At 45.5% G+C, this 17,703-nt stretch overlaps 2 protein-coding genes across 3 annotated transcripts in view; one reads left to right on the top strand and one right to left on the bottom strand.

Annotated features, from left to right (window-relative positions):
- CBL (Cbl proto-oncogene) overlaps nt 1-13,001 on the top strand; it is a 53,834-nt gene extending 40,833 nt beyond the window's left edge. Inside the window, exons 10-16 of the mRNA XM_084611963.1 lie at nt 3-134; nt 986-1,363; nt 2,131-2,225; nt 2,982-3,137; nt 3,646-3,749; nt 5,124-5,306; nt 8,202-13,001. Coding sequence (XP_084468089.1) covers nt 3-134; nt 986-1,363; nt 2,131-2,225; nt 2,982-3,137; nt 3,646-3,749; nt 5,124-5,306; nt 8,202-8,482 — 1,329 coding nt within the window. The 3' untranslated portion in view covers nt 8,483-13,001. The remainder of the gene's footprint in view (nt 1-2; nt 135-985; nt 1,364-2,130; nt 2,226-2,981; nt 3,138-3,645; nt 3,750-5,123; nt 5,307-8,201) is intronic.
- Nucleotides 13,002-14,827: 1,826 nt separating this feature from the next.
- Nucleotides 14,828-17,703, bottom strand: part of MCAM (melanoma cell adhesion molecule) — a 35,709-nt gene continuing 32,833 nt past the window's right edge. The window contains exon 16 of one of the 2 annotated variants that reach the window (XM_084611879.1): nt 14,828-16,630. In XM_084611879.1, the coding sequence (XP_084468005.1) occupies nt 16,601-16,630 (30 nt within the window). In that variant the 3' untranslated portion in view covers nt 14,828-16,600. The remainder of the gene's footprint in view (nt 16,631-17,703) is intronic. The other variant, XM_084611880.1, reaches the window with a different exon arrangement.

The raw sequence follows: 17,703 nt of genomic DNA, 5'->3' as shown, positions 1-17,703 counted from the left end.
AGGTTGAGCGCCCTCCTTCTCCATTCTCAGTGGCTCCACAAGCCCCACTTCCCCCAGTACCCCCACGACTCGATCTTCTGCAGCAACGCGCGTCCGTCCCTTCTGGAGCTTCCAGCCCTGGGACCACTTCCAAGGTGAAGTCTTCTGTTCACCCTCCTCCAAGGTCCTTTATTGAATGCAGAGGAGATATGGGAAAAGTGTTGGACTGTCCTGACTCTCTCTTCAGACTCTACCTTTTCTTCCTTCTTCTCCACAAGTCATTTCAGACCAGCTCTTTTCTTCCATCCAAGGAGGGCCCACAGTTCCCCCAGAAAGCAGTTTGTCCTTCTTGGTCTTCAACCAGTACGCCTCTGACTACTCCACGTGGAGCTGCATTTATGGAACTGTGTTTGTTCCAGCTACTAGCCTAGCTGGGTGAAGTTGGTTCTTATATTCCCTTTCCAGGTTTTCCCCCAAGCATTTCTTTTTCCAGAGAGAAAACTAGGGAAGGGGAAGGGCGTTGGAAGGAAGAGATGGTCATATTTCCTTTATGACCAGTAGAAGGAGGAAGCACAGTATTGGTAGCATTGGGCATGTTAGTGGTTGTTGGTTTTTTTTGGAGTGGGTGGGAGAGGCTGTGGGTTGGTGCTGAAAGCTCAGGTGGGAAAATAACCAATCTTATTAATCAGTGTTTGATAAAAATTCACTTGTGAATTCAATCTGTACAAGAAGTTCGATGAAATAGTGAGAATTCTGGTAGGGATCCTTTATGGGGCCATTGTGGGCAGCAAGAAAGCAAACCTGGGACTTAGTATGTATTCCTAGCCATAAATGGTTAAATGTTGTATCTAAAGGTCTATGGAGGATATAGCTGGGAGTTATTTCACATTCTACGGCTGCTCTAGAGTTAATTTCGTGTAAGAAGCGTCCTAACTGGGATAAGTGCAGTGGGCTGGACTTCCTGCTCGTTAAGCTGTGGTTTTAAATGTCTAATGTTGTCTTACAGGCTGCTCCTGGTCCCCTCCATAAAGATAAACCTTTGCCGGTACCTCCAACGCTCAGAGATCTCCCACCACCGCCCCCACCAGACAGGCCATATTCCATTGGGGCAGAGAGTCGACCTCAGAGACGTCCTTTACCCTGTACACCAGGAGACTGTCCTTCCAGAGACAAATTACCCCTCGTACCTTCCAGCCGTCAGGGGGAGCCCTGGCCACTGCGGCCAATTCCAAAAGCGCCGTCTGTAGCTCTCAGTCCTAGTGACCCTTGGGCAGGAAGAGAGTTGACGAACCGGCACTCGCTCCCATTCTCACTACCATCTCAGATGGATTCCAGACCTGATGCTCCTAGGCATGGGAGTACACTCAGCTTAGACACCACAGTGGTAAGTCACTTGATGTGGTGGCACCCTGCTTCCTGTGAGCGGGAGAGACGGGGAATGCTGCTTGTATAAGACTTCTCTGAAGTGATGATAAAGCTGAACTGTCATTTTTGTTCACATTTTTCATACACATTATAAGTGCTGGATCAAGAGCTGTGAGCAATAAAATACTCCCATGGGATGTCATTGCCCTGACATTATGCATCACACCCAGCCCAGAGTGGTCTGTAGGAGGGGAGGCTTCAGTCCTTTGGCTTCTCTTTTGAGATGGCCAGGAAGGTGGTCAGGTAGTGCTGGTTGTGGTGGGCTTTTTTGGGAAGTGGTTTCCTTGTCCATTGACAGCTGGACTAAGAGCCCAGCTCATTTTAAATGGTTGCGATCAGTTGGCAGCAATTTACAGTCACTGTTAACTTTGGGTCTGTGTTGCGTGTGGGACTGATACCCCCACCACCATCTGTAACACATTGCGATGCAGTATATTTCAGTCGAGAAGAAATGCTTCCCAGAACATGTTACTTTCTTTCATTCTTTAACCCTTATCTGTTGCTTCCTCCAACTCCAAGTTTCTTCAGAGTTTGAAAGCCAGTGTACTTTTTAGATATCAACAAATTCTTTTGCAGGTACAAGGTTTCTTGAAATGGATGATTCAGAATGTCAAAGAAGCTCTCCTTTCTCAGACAAGAGTTGGTGCTTTGGGTGATGAGACATTGATGTCTGTTTGAATCTGCTGACAGAAGTGCTATTTCTAACCTATGGTTTCTTCTTTGCAGAACTTGAACAGTGGCCCCCCAACAGGCTCAGAATATGAGCACCCCAAAATAAAACCCTCTTCATCTGCCAATGCTATCTACTCTCTAGCGGTCAGGTGTGTTACTTTTGAATGAAGGCTCTTTTCTTGTAGTAGAGATAATCAGTTTCTGGATTGCTGTAGATGTAGAGAGGGCAGAAATGTACTTCTGGATCTCTATTTACATCTCAGTACTCTTTGGTAGCAGGGTTAGAATCTGACATTATATAGATGGCCTGAGTTTAGGATTCAAGCGCTGGATTGTTAAGAACATACAAACAAGGAAAAGTAAATCTCTCAGCAAGTATCCTTAGTATTAGATCTACAACTGGTAATTTCGAGTGTTACTGGAATGGTAATTACCCAGAATTGTTGCAGTCTCAGACAACGTGGTGTGCAGTGTCCTGTGCCTTAGACACAGCAGTACATATGGTATGAGGGAGTGTATATGTTGAAATGAGGTTGAAATGTGAGATCCTCCAGTGGCTAGGATTTCTCTATGGCACTGTTACCACGCACCTTGGACAAGACTTTTGCTTATTATTTCACCGTCAAATCAGGTCTCACAATTACATAGCTCGGAATTCCAATAAGCCAGGTTGTTGCTTCAGTCAGAATCAGTTTGAAAAGCCTGGCTTGAAGCTTTGACTTTCAGTGCTTGAGGGCTGATGGTTGCCATTTTGTTGTTGTTTGGATTAGCTGCTTTTCAAACTGATTTAATTGTTTGGCTTAACCATGGTTTGTTTTTATTTGCATTAACTGTTTTTCAAACTGATTGCGGTGGTGTTTGGATGAACTGGTTTTCACATGCTCTTGATCCTCTTCCTTCTGCAGACCACTGCCCGTGCCAAAACTGCAACAGGGGGAGCAGTCTGAAAGCGATGAGGACACTGAATACATGTCACCATCCTCTCTGCCTCTGGTGCCTCCTGGTTCTGCCCAACAAAAAACAGAGATCAAGCTGCCTTTGGAAATGACTCACGGTTTACGGTGAGATTATAGTTGTCTGCTGCATTTACAACCCCACCTATCCAAGGAGGCTTGTTCATTTATTCTGGCTGAGGTTTTGGTCCCGTGGTTTATCTGCTGCCTGGTTCCCTCTGGTATTGACCAGATCTAGATTAGAGTCGTGGGGTAAATGAAATGTGAACATTGCTCTGGTCTGAGTCCTTTTATAGTGGATTCAGTTCACCCCTGCCCCCAGGCCATTTTTGTTGTTGTTCCTTTGACACCAGCAGACATAGAAATGTGACATTCCATGTACAGCTTTGTTCCCTCACTTTCCAGGTATACCAGTTACATTTTGATCTGTTATGTTGCAATGGAGACAATGTCAGAATGTGTATGAGAGCAAATATTCTCTGAAAGAAAGTAGGTAGCAGAGCTGTGCTTCATATCACATTATGCATCTGAGAGGAATCTACGTAACAGATTGTAGGTGAGGAGGAAACTATTGTTGCATATCTTAAGGGAACACTTTTTTCCACTTTTCATTCAGAGAGTTGGAGTGTGATCAGCCAAATAATGTCTGTATGTATGAAGCTATGTACAACATTCAGTCCCAGGCAACATCCGCTGACTTGGAGGCCACCAACACTTCTGGTGAGTGGGCATCAATGCATGTTATAAAGCACCCATGAGAGAAATTGGGTAGGAGTGAATTGATAAGATTCCCAATTTAAATAGCATTTAAGCTATCATTTAACAGAGGTGTCACTTGGTGTTCAAGGTAAATAGTTTGTCATATGTGTAAGTGTTCAATTGGCATTGCCTACAGACTGCAAACTGGGATGTCAGTAAAGAGAACCTAATTTAACATGGCTTTAAGACACTCATCGGTTGTTTAAAAGAAATCATCATTATAAAGGTTTTTGTATGAAGTGGTAGTTGCTGTAGGTAGCTGGAATGGAAAATGTCAGCCCAGACTTGTCATCTTTCTGTTTCCAGCTGTTCCCATTAATTCTCCTCATTATTATTGGTAATTTTTACTGAATTTATGAAATTCGTCCCTGTGTGTGTATCTGACACATTCCTTTTCTAGTGTGATCCATTTCAAGTTGCTGATTCTCAATGGAGTAGGCAAAGGCCTATGCACCAATGTGGCAGTTGTGATTAGTGGAGATATCACACGGCAGGTCTCTAGGGCAAATTTTTTGGGGTGCCAACATTCTCACTGATGTCCTAAGGATTTTTCTGTCATTGGAGATCAAGGTGAACCCAAATCTTGACCCTTTTGGGGACTGATGCAAGACCTGTCTTTTCTCACAGCCCGTGCTCCACATTAACACAGCTTCAAAATGACTTGGCTATTGCTTCTTGGAAGGGAATAGCCAAGAATGAGCATGCTCCAGATAGTACATATATTGATGGAGGGATGGCGTGTTTGTGTCCTTTTCCTGGCAGAATGATGAATTCCATTTTGTTTTTTATGCCCTGGATACTACTGTGATTGATACATTAGAAGATAGATAGTTAACTTTACTAGAAAGGTAAAGAACAACCCACAGCTGCACACGCAGACCTGCCCGCAGAAGGCTGTTTGGCGGGACACAAAGTGTACAGTGTCTCTCGTGCCCCCTTTTGCTTTCTGCCTAGTTGAATGCCAACTGCAGAAACTCAGGGAGCACTCAGCCAAGGTGGATTTGATCTTAAAGGCATCTGCATTTCTCCGCAAGCATAGTGTAAAGTTTAAAATTAAGCAGGAAAACTGAAGAGTTTGTGTGTTTGTGAGACACCTGGGTTTTTTAAAAAATGTACCATGTGAGGCAGGGGTAGGTATTTACAACTTTTCCACTGTGATACTTTTTACTCACTGCCTCCTGGAAAGAACTTCTGGACTCGGGTTTCAACAAGAGACGCTTAGCTATCTGCTCTGCGAAGGCATGTGGACTGATGTGAATGGAATATACAGCCTGTCTTAAGAAAGGGAAGGCTCTGTTCAAGCACTTGGAGCTAATTGTGTGTGTATTTTTCTAGATGAGGGGGATATGGCTGCAGCCAGTGCTAGCAATGGCCCAGAAGAGTCTGAGAATGAGGAAGATGGATATGATATCCCCAAACCACCTTTACCAATTGCCACAGCTCGTCGCACACTGTCTGATATCTCCAATGCCACTTCTGCCTTCAGCCGAATGTCTCTGGATTGTGATCCCATCACAGGTGAACACCCTTACCTCCTGATTTTGCAGCAGTATGTGATAATTTGGTACACATCTTTGAAGCGTCTCTGTCACTAACTTGTTATTGCCTTTATGCTAGAGAAGAATCAGTTCTGTATTCCAGAGGTACTCCAGTCCTGAAGGGTTAGGGTTGATTTAGATCTTAACGTGCTGCACTAGCCATTTAAACCATTTGGTGTTTGGATTAGCAGTTGGCAAAACCCTCCATATTCACCTGGTCATCAAGAATACTCCTCTGTGGAAATTAGGTTTACCTGTAGCACACACTGGCAGGGGAAGTAAGACACAGACTATAGCTGGACTTAAAACTGAGCTTTCTGATGTTATTGCCCCTAAAGACATTGATAACTCTGCAGGCAAAGGTAGTAAGAAAGACCAATCTTTGATCTTCTGCATCCGATGAAGTGAGCTGTAGCTCACGAAAGCTTATGCTCAAATAAATTTGTTAGTCTCTAAGGTGCCACAAGTCCTCCTTTTCTTTGTGCTAGGTCAGACTCTTGGGTATCATTCTTTGCCAGCAGATGGAGATAATGTTCTGAAACTGTTTGGTGATGTCTACTCTGTAGAGAGAAGGGACTTGCTAGTTGTTTCTGTCTCCAGGCTGTAGAAAATAGTGCTGTCCTGGCTCACACAGACTTGGTAAGAGAAAATCAAGGCTCACTCTGTGCAAAAATCTTGTTTGAGCCTGGGACTTCTATTCTGCAACTGTCCAGTCACATCTGTTGGATGCACTGACCACCTTCGGGTTATTAGTCTTGCATCTTGTGGGGCTACTCTAGTGAGGAGTTCAGCATGCCTGATTTCCCCCCAGGAATCAAAGGCTACCCCCAGAGGAAGAGGATGTGATAGCTGTGACAAGGGGCTCAGAGGGAGAAGTAGGAAACAGTGCTTCCTGCTCCCAAGTCCTCTAACCTAGCAGAGACTCTAAGCAAAGAGCAGCTCAAAGTAACACCTTGCCTCTCAGATTCTGCTGGCAACACCCTTCAGAGGGTGTCTTCCTTGCCTTGATCAGTGTCTTCCAGCTCTTTGCCTGGAAGTTTCAGATTCCAGCTTTCCTTCCTGCAGAGCCTCCAAGAACTTTCCCCTGAGTCTGCTCTTCAGACTTCCAGCTTCCACTTCCTCAGGATGCTCTCCTCCAGCCCTGGGAAAAGCAGCAGGACTTTAATAGGTTTGCCACACATGCCCTTCCTGGCATCTCCTCTCAATGCCCCACAGCGTTCATAGAATACCATGGGTGGGATAAAAGAGGAGCAGAATCTGCCATCTTTCTGTTTCCAGCTGTGCCACACTGTGTAACCATAGGTTTAAGGGTCTTCCTGTCTCTGTGCCTCAGTTTCCCTATCTGTAAAGTGGAGATAATGATACTGTCCTTCCTTTGTAAAGTGCCTTGAGATCTACAGATGAAAAATGCTTTGGGGGGGGGGGGGCTAATTATTATGATTTTGGGGAGTTTTCATTGCTGTCTGAATCATGGGGTATTGGCTCTTTTTGGAGGCTGGCTACTAGGTGGGATGGACCATTATGGATGACTCTGCTCTCATGTCCTGTACCGTAAAACATAGCTTTCTATACACTTGTAACAAGGCTCCGTACTCATGGCTACTGTTCTAGCATGACCTGCTGTCTCTGAAACATGATCCAGCTTATGGTGAACTACCTATTTCTAAGGCAAATTGTGGAGGGAGTTCCTGTTCGCAATTGTACAAAAGGCTTTTTGTTTGTTTTTAAGCTGCTTGTTTTTCCTGGAAGATTAGTGAGTTGAACTGTATGTTGATGGATGAGGCAGCTTCAGTGAATTGGTTGCCTGTTGTGCTTTTGATACGTTTTTCAGAGAGCCTGCATCGTGGTGACTGCTTCCTTCCTGACACCAGTGCTTCACGGCGGGCTCCTTTTAAACTAGATTGTTTGGGAGTTCTTACTCTAAGGGCTTGTACGCTTTTTGCAGAAGTTTATCCTATTGGAAAATGCCATCTTCAGGCACCTGAGGGGTTACCCCGAAAGGCAAATCAAACTTTTTCTTAGGATGTTCAGCATTCATGTTGAAAAGTTTTCAGTGATTTGAAAAGTAGGACAAAATGTTTTCTTCAGCTGTCAAAGGTTAAAATGAGAAGACAACGGTAAGGAACATCGGATAGCAAACAGTGATATCTGAAGGGGCAGTGTTCCTAGACACTGGGCAGATTTCCACTGGCAAATCAGTGACTGATTTTTTTGTTACCTTTTCACAAGAGGATACAACATGTGGCCCTTGGGAAGGTAGACGCTGGAATAATTCATGGTGAGGACAGGCTGAAGAGGCTGAGTTTGCTGATCTGCTGTAGCAGGGTTACTGTTGCTAGGTAGGGTACCCTTCCACTGGGCCTGTTGCAGAGGGAGTGGGGGATGTGGCAGAGAAGTGCAAAAGCAGGAACAGACCTGGCCCTGAGACCAGAATGGCCAGGTCTCATTAGAAAAGAGCAGAGCCTGATAAATTAGGTAATAAGTGAGTGGTTAACCAGGGGGGTTTCCCAAGCCTTAGACACATACTGGGATGTGTGGTGAGATCTTTTGCATATTCCTTATACTTGCATTGTTTTTCCAGACCTCTTTCTTACTCTCGTTTTGCTGTCTGAGGTCTGCTCACACGCTTGCCCAAATAGCTCCCATTTGCTTGGTCTTGTTTCTATAAGCAAAACCAGTCGGGTTTACTAATTATTTACTAAACCTCTGTAACCATTTTTGTGCACCAGGGAAGAGGAGATGAGATAAACTGAAGTTGCAAGGACGGGCTGGCTGGGAAAAGTGGCTGGTGGGGTTCTACAGTGTTCTAAAGCTGCCTGTTCACGCAACAAGCACTTGTCTTCTTCCCAAATAACCCAGGTGTTTCTCCCTCTAGGTTCTTCCGATGGCTCTCAAGTTCCAGAAAGGCCGCCGAAGCCCTTGCCGCGGAGGATAAACTCTGAACGGAAAGCCGGGAGTTGTCAGCAGGGTGGTGCTGTCACCAACACTAGCACATCGCCCCAACTTTCCAGTGAGATTGAGAACCTTATGAGCCAGGGATACTCATATCAGGACATTCAGAAAGCGCTGGTCATTGCCCATAACAATGTCGAAATGGCCAAGAATATTCTCCGGGAATTTGTCTCCATTTCCTCCCCTGCACACGTGGCCACATAGCACATCACCTCCCTGCCTACAACTTCTGTGGACCAACGGCCTGGGCAGCCCATAGCCCAGCTGCAACCGCAAGGAGGAAGGGGTTCCTTGAGAGACATTGTGCTCAATTCAGCCCTGCCTCTTAAGAGAATCAGTTATCAGGTTTCTGTGGTTCCAGATTTCAAAGCAATGGAGTGAAACGGAGCGGATAGATGTGTATACAGTGTGTGTCTTGGCATCGTTTTGGAGTCCTTCACCCCCGCCTCTTGTTTGGGAGTACAGATTTGTTTCAAAGGGCATTGGTAGAAATAGGTATCATGACAAGTGATTCCAGAGCTGATGCTCTGGGGGTGGGCGAGTGTTTTGTGCTGTGAATTCTAACTGAATGCTCGGAAAATGTCTCCAGGTTGATGTGGTGTGTCCTGTGGTTCGTGGTACTAGATTGGGACCTGTTCACTGCTGTGTGTTTGGCTCAGGATTTTTAGAGCAGTCTGTAGGTGGCCCTCTGCTGGGAATACATAGGAGATCTAGGAAGAGATGATTAGATTGCTTCCGTTTACTGTGGCATTTCTCCTGTACCCATAATTATTGCTCACAATTTAAGTCCTCCCCTTTAGCTGGGATACAAGTGTGACTGGCAGCAGTCAGGTATTTTTAACTCCTTAGTGCTGGGAGGTGGATTTCTCTCACCATGTATCGCATTGCTGGCACTGGAATCCAGGGAGTTAGATATGTTGAACTTAGCGGGGTGGGGGGAGAGTCTTTTGGGGAGGGTAGGCATGGAGAACTGGCTGCTGCTTACCTTTTTAGCCCAGAGCATCTTGTGCTTCAGTGCTTCAACTTGCTTACAGCTGTGTTGGATTTGAGTAGCTACCACTGGATACTCCCATGCACACTTTCTATAGGAATGTTGCATCTGGTAAATATGATGATTTATTTATCTTAATTGCATGGTGGCTATAGCACACTAGTGGCCTTCACACACATTCCATCCTCTCCTTTAGAGAGCGCTTGTGGGAGCCACTCACCTGTGTGCCAGGTTTTGTGGAGTAGGTAGGTGCAACCGATGTATCTCATCAGTATCGTATCTGCTTTGTAGTAAAAATGCAACAAAATTCTCTGAGGCTGTCTGTCACAATAGTATGGGGCTTGCTTCCCCTTCGTTACACCAGGGAATTGTCAGAGCTTGTGTCAGACAGGAGATCTGAGGAAATTGTATAGTTATGAAGCAATCAAACTGGACTTTAAAAGTTGGTGTTCAACTATTATTTTGGAAAAACCTGACTTGCTAGTATCCTGTTTACTCAGTCCCTTTCAATTTGGGTGTCTTTGGTGTTCGCGAAGTGACTGATTCTTTCAGAGAGGAATTAAATCAAAGAGAGATTCAGAGACCATAGTCTGACAAATGAACAAAATGCGCATGTATTCAGTGCACATTAACTTTTCAGATTGTGCCCGGAATTATTTGGCTCGCTCTTGAATGTCAGTAGTATGAATGAACAGCAGTAGTGACTAAATGACTATTTATGGCTTGAAATATCTTTAGGGGTGCAAGACTGTTTGATGTAATTCATCCCTTTTATAGAATCTGGTAATCAGATCAGGAGCCTGAAATCGACAGAGGGAATTTAACAAGAGTAATAGCAAATATTACAGAAGGGAGCAAAGTACTAGATTCTCATTTTATGTGGAACATAATGATTATCTCTGAATCTCCACCCTTATTGTTGTATGTGCAGTGGGATCCAGGTGACATAAATGCATGAACTGTCTGCTCTTTTCTCCTTTCCTCCCTTCTTTGGTAAAGAAAATATCGCCTGGAATGCTAGGGAGAGCAACTCTCTGTGCGGTACAATCACTGCCCATCAGCATTGCTGCTGTTTCAGCGCCAGAGGTATAATTTGCAAACACAGCTTGATGCTGTGGTTTGTGTTCGTGCAAGATGGGAGATGCTTACTGTTCACTGTAATAGTGCAAAGTCAAGCCATGTGACTTCAGCGTGAGTTGCATGTGCATCGCTGAGAGCAGAGTCCAGCCCTAGTGAAGTCTTGAGCTGTAAAGGGAAGGGTGATTGTCTGCCCTCCATGGAATATACCTTAATCTGCTGTTCCTCTGCCCGTGCACATGACAGACGGCAACTAACAGGTCATGTCTTGTTGTTTTTGTGTGAAATGCTGTGACAATAATACATAGCAGGCCGTGGTCAGTATGTCTTTCAGACCTTGTTGGTTGCAGGTTTAGTGCAGGAACAGCTGAGGTTGGTACAAGGGCAGCTCTGTTCTCTTATTACATCTGCATGATGCAGTGGTAGTTTTGATACTGACCAAGGAATTTCTGGAGTATCTGAATCATTTTGTGGTCTGTGCTTGTCCAAAATGTGCTTCAGAAGCAAATAGTGACCCTTCTGACGTGAAGACTACTCTTTTCTACCCTTTCTTGGTATCTGTCTCTAAAGCTGCCACTAACTCCTGGTTGGTTTTGCAGCCACTTCGCTTATAACTTTCTCTGCACGGTCAGCCTGGGTGTTTCAATGTGCACTGTGGCTGCATTTTCAGCAGGGTTAGTGCTTCTGCCGTTGCTGCACGGCAATTAAATTTAACCAGCTAAAAAGCCTGAACTGTTGTCCTGCTGTGCAGAGAGCCTGTTGTTCAAAGCAGCAGTGTCCTAGTCCTTGTGGACAGTCCATTTTCAGAGGCTTGTCCTGTTGCTAATTAGATCATGCCTAGCAAAGCTTTGACAGACTTCTTTTCAGGGTTCGGCCATGGAGGTTCATTGCCTGTGGACATCATTCCAGGATTAGAGATTTGAGGCAATCCTTGTGGCGTGGATCTCTGATGTTATTTTTATGCATGTGTCCTTTCTGCCCACTGTTTGTGTCTTAAACTTATCTGAGAAACTTAAGTGGCTTTTTCTCCTTGAACACGTGAATGTTTGTAACAGTCTGCGAGTGTTGCCGAAGCATAGCCGAGCCAACAGCGCTTCCTGAGGTGGTTCTCTGTGGAGTAAAGTGAAGCACTTTGTGGTGTATTTTCCTTGCTGCTTTTCTTTTGCAGAGGTAACCTTATGATTGCCCCATCCCACCCCTGTGTCTTTATTCCAGAATGTCAACGTTTTATTTTACTTTAAAAGAAAGAAATGGAAGAAAGAAGGGAAAAAAAAAAAAGCCAAATGTCTAGTGCCTTTAAGAGAATGCTGCATCTCCAGGCTGGATCTGAGTATCCTCTTGTGAAAACTTAGAGCCTCAACTAGACTAGCCTTATCGATGCCTGTGAGTGCAACTGCTTTGAAGGGGATGGAAGTGGAGGGTGGGCGGGAGGAGAGAGAGAGAGAGAGATCGGGGAGAGTCACTTCAAAGATTACCCTGTGTTTTGTAGCATTTCAACTGTGGAGGTTTCTTACCTTATCCCTGTTACTAACGGTGACTTGTCTGGATTGGTGCTGTAATAAGCTTGGTGTGAAGACAGTAGAATTGTAATACAGGATTCTTTTTGCTTTTAACAAAACCAATTAGAGTTCTGGTCATAAAAATGCTGTTTGTCCCCCACCTCTCACCCCAGGAAACAAAGTAAGCAACATACAGTCCAGTGAGAGAGGAGTAATAAAATGCAGTGGGACCAGATTGTATTTCACCAAGTGACAATCAGCAGGTAGCTGTGACTGCAGATGTGTGCATCCCATTCCAAGTTTCCAGCCCCTCAAGTGCGTTAACCACCCTTCCAACTGTATGGGAATCTACAAGACAACCAATTCCCACAGGAGGGAGGTAACAGCCATGCTGTTACTCCTGTAGGTGGAGAAATCTGCCTGCTGACCTGCACTTGTCTTGTTCCTCTCTGCAAGAGCTGCAGATTTAAGCATTAAGCAGTTAGTGCCTCTCTGCTGGTTTGCAGTGGCTTTTGCTTTCTTTGTAAGCTTTCCCCATGTGTCCCTAGCTGCTACCCAAATCCCAGGGCAGCTGGATAGGTTGGGGAACAGCACATTGCTTTATGCACTAAGACCCTGTACATCTTTCCAGCTAATCTAGGGGCAGCGTAACTGCTGTACATGTGCATTTTATCTGACTAAGGACAAAAATGCAATTCTTGTGGCTTTTTTTAATGTGCCCCAGTTTAAAATCAGAGCAGGAAACAAGAAAATTATTATTTTTTAAATTCCTAATATAAATCTTTTTTTGAAATTCATGGTGGGGGAGGAAGAGTAGCTTTATTTCTCTTGAATAATGAATACCAATTTATATAATATCAGTGTTAAAATGTTGAGATTTTCACAAAATATTTTAAGTATAATAGTGTCATTAATATAAAAAAAATTTATATTAGCAGTATTTAATCCTTTGAGACCTGTAAAGAATAAGAAAAACAGAAGGTAAATATTCTTACAGAGAGTAGCTGAGCTTTAAGGTTCATTTGATTTAAAGTCCTCGTTTTGTTTTGCAAATACATTGTTAATGTTTAGAAGTTATACTAATGTTATTTATTAATTTTTTTCATTCTTGTATGCAGCCCACTAAAGAGCTTTTTTGTTTTGAATTTCATGCACCTGTGTCAGTTTAAAAAAAAAATACAAAACAAAACAAAGTTTTATTTTTAAATAAATTTCCTTTGTTGTAGCATATCCGTGAGGTGGTCTTACTGTGATTCATGGACAGTACTGCTCTTGAAACTGTCACGAGCCTATTCAATGTAACAGGGATGCACATTAAACGCTGAGAACTGCTGACTGGGTGTTCTTACCACCAAAGGAACTGATAAAAGGTACCTTATTACGATTATTTGGTACATCCTAATGCAAACTGGTATTAGGGTGAACAACTCAGGGCTGGTCTACACTAGAAAAGATATACCAGTATAACTGTCTGTGACAGGTGGGATTTTTCCCCCACTGGCATAGTTATACCAGTACAAACCCTAGTGTGGATGAAGTTATACTGGTATATGGTGTATTTTTCTTCCTGAACTGGAGTATGGTATAAACACTTATCCCAGTATAGCTGCGTCCACACTAGGGGTTTTTTCAGCGTCAGTCATACCAGTGTAGTTAAAGCAGCAAAACTCTAGTGGAGACAAGCCTTGAGACACTGCAAGTTTGTCTTAAACTGCACAGCCCTACTGAATGAGGATTCCTCCTCATTCACAGAGCTTTGGTCTTCTGCTAACACATGGGTTGTCAACACTGCCCCTTCTGAGCAAAGGTGGGAAATATAGGAAAAAGGGCCTGTCGCCAGCTGCTGGCATTCTAGGAAAGCATGTGCTCCTTAAGCAATGCAAACTGGTATCTGAGAGGCCTCATTCTTATAAGAAACTAATGAGAAATGTCTCTCTTGAGTTGTGGGGGGGTACTCTTGACCTCTTATGAGCGAGGACTGTCAATAGATCTTTCCGGAAACACTTGCGTCTGCTTCCTCTCTGGCAGCAGCACAGCTATGGAGTTGTTAAGTGAGGGGTGGGCAAACGACGGGCTGCATCTGGCCTGTCAGACCTTTTAATCCGACCCTCAAGTTCCTGCCGGAGAGCAGGGTCAGAGGCTTGCCCCGCCTTGGTGCTCCAGCCAGGGAGTGGGGTCAGGGTCTTGCTCCGCTTGGCGCGGCTCCTGGAAGCAGGAGCATGGTGGGCATGTCCACCACTCCGGCTCCTACGCATAGGGACAGCCAGCGGGCTCCATATACTGCCCCCACCCCAAGCGCCAGCTCTGCAGCTCCCATTGGCCGGGAGCTGGAGAGGGGACATGCTGCTGCTTATGGGAGCTGCTTGAGGTAAGCGCCATCCGGAGCCTGCATCTCTGACCTCCTCCCGTGCCCCTGCCCCAGCCCTGATCCCCCTCCCGCCCCTCTGACCACCTTGGTCCCAGCCCAGAGAACACTCCTACACCCAAACCCCTCATCCCCAGCCCCACCCCAGAGTCTGCAACCCCAGCCGGAGCCCGCACCCTGAACTCCTCATTTCTAGCCCTACCCCAGAACCCACACCCCCAACCTCACCCCCTCCCGCACCCCAACCCCCAATTTTGTGAGCATTCATGGCCTGCCATACAATTTCCATACCCAGATGTGGTCCTTAGGCCAAAAAGTTTGCCCATCCCTGTGTTAATTAAATCTAAATCAAATTCAGTCTAACAAACAAGAGCCCCCGTTCTTGTGTCTAAGTAGGAATGCAGTAGTAGCTCCTGACCCAGTTGTGAGCATATATTATAAATATTATAATGAGGGGTGAAGGGAGGAGGAGATGAAGTCACACATTACAGTCCAAGTGTACAATCCGCACCTAGGGAATGTTACCATCCCTAATTGAGTTTCTTACTTCACCATTGTGAATTGAGACAAAGTACAGCCAGTCCTGGAAGTATTTTGGCTTTTTATTTTCACATATATAAAAAAAACCCCTGCAAATATCAGACAAACTCTTAAATTTACACACAAACCAACAAAAATATATATATATATATATAACCAAAGCTTTTGCTTCTGATAATTCTAGCTCACAAGTACAGCTCACCCTTTTTGTTAATGAGTTGGTTGCATCTGCTGCCGCAGAGAGTCTCAATAACCACTGAGGAAGTTGGGTGCATAGGAAAGGAGCTGTTATCGTTTTGCCCAGTGTTAATGTAAGTCTGTTTGTTGCTGAAGTGTTGGAGGAATGGAAAATAAATGGCTGGTTAAGTAGCAGCTATGGGGGTGTGTGCCTAGGTGAAACAAGTTCTGCAACTTGCTTTACTTCTCTAATAGGAATCGAGAAGGAAAAGCAAGGGGCTCATCTCCTCAGTGTTCGCCTGCGGATGAGGGAGAGCTCATAGGGCTGATGGAAGCAACAGCGGTATATGCTTACAGGCTGGGTGTTTTCCGTGAGGTGGTGGTCTGTTTGGTATCTCTCAGATAGCACCAGTTCAATAGTCTGGGAGCTCAGTTCTGTCAGTTTCCCTTCTTGTTCACAGTTGGTACCTGTCACCCTGGCCTAGGCCAGAGAGTGGGATTTTAGTCAAGGATATGTAATGTTTTATCTAGTGAGAATACTTTAGGGTTTTTTGAGGGTTTTTTTTTAAGAGAGGTGCCAATTTCTAAGCATGGCATAAAGCTTCTCTCTTCATCAGCCTCGACTTTAGACGTGGTCTGCTGGAGGGCCTGCTCATTTCAGCCACGGTACAGCTTAATTAGAAATCTGCCCAGGGTAGCCACGTTCCTCAGGGAGGTGGCAGGTGTGAAACAAGGCCTAAGCCCTCAGCTAAGCAATGCCACATCATGCAGCTTTAAAACTTTCATATGAATGTACTGTTGGGTCCAGTCCCTGCCAAAACCTCAGAACAACTGGGAGGCCCTGCTTTTTACTGCACATAGAACAGAGATCCTTTCCTTTCAGCTACTTGTTCTCAATAGAGTCACTTGGGAAAACGAAATCAACTCTTCCGAGAATGGAGCGCTCTACTTGCATTTCACCAGTGCAAGTTGAGAGGCTGTGAATCTAAACCAGCAAAACAAGAACAGTTAAGGGAAAAGCTAAGAGAATTAACCATTTGCATCCTAGAACCCACCAGGTAAATTCCACCCCCTAGCTGTAATTCATACTATGCACCCATTGTTCAGAGACTTAGCTGAATGCTGCTAATTTAATACGGGTTGTGGGGTTGGGTTTTTTTCAGTTGGAAGGAGCTCCAATTAAAAGCGCAACTCTAGCCAGAGAAACCCAGACTGCCTAGTGCTCTAGCCTACTTTCAGGAGGGCAGGGGGACTTACCTGCTGTGAATTTTCGGTAAAATTGCTTCTAGATTTCCCCCCCACCCCTCTCTCAATACACACACACAACTGGAACAATAAAAAGCGAAGAGTAACATTCCTGATAAGACCTTAAATTCTTCCCCTGTCAGGGTAATGTGGATGTTTCCAAGAATTTGTTTTTGGCCTCTCTGAAGCAGTAAGCCAGTCCAGATTTGCTGCTGCTAGCATGTTATCTTTCAGACCCTTGGCTAGTGTAACGGCCATGTTGGGTGGGGTTGGGGGGTGAGGTATTTCTCCTGGCAGAGCAGTCTCAGCGCTGTGATGCATTTCCAGGTCTCTGGTCACGCTCCCAAGGGGCTGGAGCAGGGTTGGGAGGCGGCGATCCAGGATCAGGAAAGGTTTGAAGGGAAAAAACACATGGCGGGTCCCTCATTCTAGTTCCTCAGGTCGATGTATTTCTCTGCCTTTAAGCCATGGACAAGAAATAAGTAGTTAGAGGCAATCAGAGTGCAGGTTCTCCCTCCTCCCACAGATGAAAGGACCAGCTGCTCAGAGCCAACCCGGGTAAGTGTGACTCCTAGAGCAGTGGGTATTGGCAGTGGAGGCTCCTCCTTACACCATTCTGTGGTTGAGGGATGAGCTGAAGGCTACTGGGGCATGTGCTCGTATACGCCGATTTGCATTAAACCAAGGAAAATGTTAGCTGAACTGGAACTGTCCAACTGGAAACCTCTGCATATTAAAACTAGACAAAGCACTTTAGGATAAACGTCAGGAACAAGCCTATATCAGTGGGGGGGGAGGGGGCTGCCTCTTTAATTGCTTATACCCCATGAAGCAGCTTCCCCGGGGAGAAGGGAAAAACTCCCTAGCAGCAGAACCCACTGGTTAGGGCTGCTACCTTCTTTTCCTCCTCCTTGCAGTCCCATGGCTGAGGACAGACCCTGCCCTGGTGTTTGTGGATCCCATTCTTAGGCACATACCTAGCCTAGGGAGTCTAGGTCCCTACGCGGGGGCTTTGCGGAGGCCAGAGGTTCTCTAGCTTGTAACACCTACACCGCTTAGCTCCAGACCAGGCTGACCGCGAACCAAGAGGGAACAGGGAAACCTAAGGGCCTGCAACTCTGCTTTCTTCTGGGAGCTAGGGGAAGTGGTCAAGTTCACGGTGAGAGAGCTAAGGAGGGGGAAGGGAAAGTTTTTATTGCAGAAGGGAAAGCAGTTTCAACACCGCTACTTCCCACGAGCATGCAGCAACACATCCACATCTCGGCCCCGGCGCTGACTGTTGTGCAATGAAGGCTGGCACCATGAGGTCTCTTCCCCACTTCCCTTATTTACTGCTGATGACGATGGATGATGAAGGCCCATGCAAGATGAGGGGTGCTGGGAACAGCAGTTGACAGCTGCTTCCCCAGCTCCAGAGGAGGCCCACCCTCAGTGTGAGCTGTAGGGCAGACACACCCCCTGTGCCCTTCGAGCATCGCTGCTGCTCCTGGCCAGAGGCTGCCAAGGGAGAGCCCAGCCCCCGGAAGGTAAT

This window comes from Lepidochelys olivacea (assembly GCF_965140295.1).
Source record: "Lepidochelys olivacea isolate rLepOli2 genome assembly, chromosome: 22".
Classification (NCBI taxonomy): domain Eukaryota; kingdom Metazoa; phylum Chordata; order Testudines; family Cheloniidae; genus Lepidochelys; species Lepidochelys olivacea.
The sequence above is the reverse complement of the archived record's forward strand: the minus strand, read 5'-3'. Positions and strand labels throughout refer to the sequence as shown.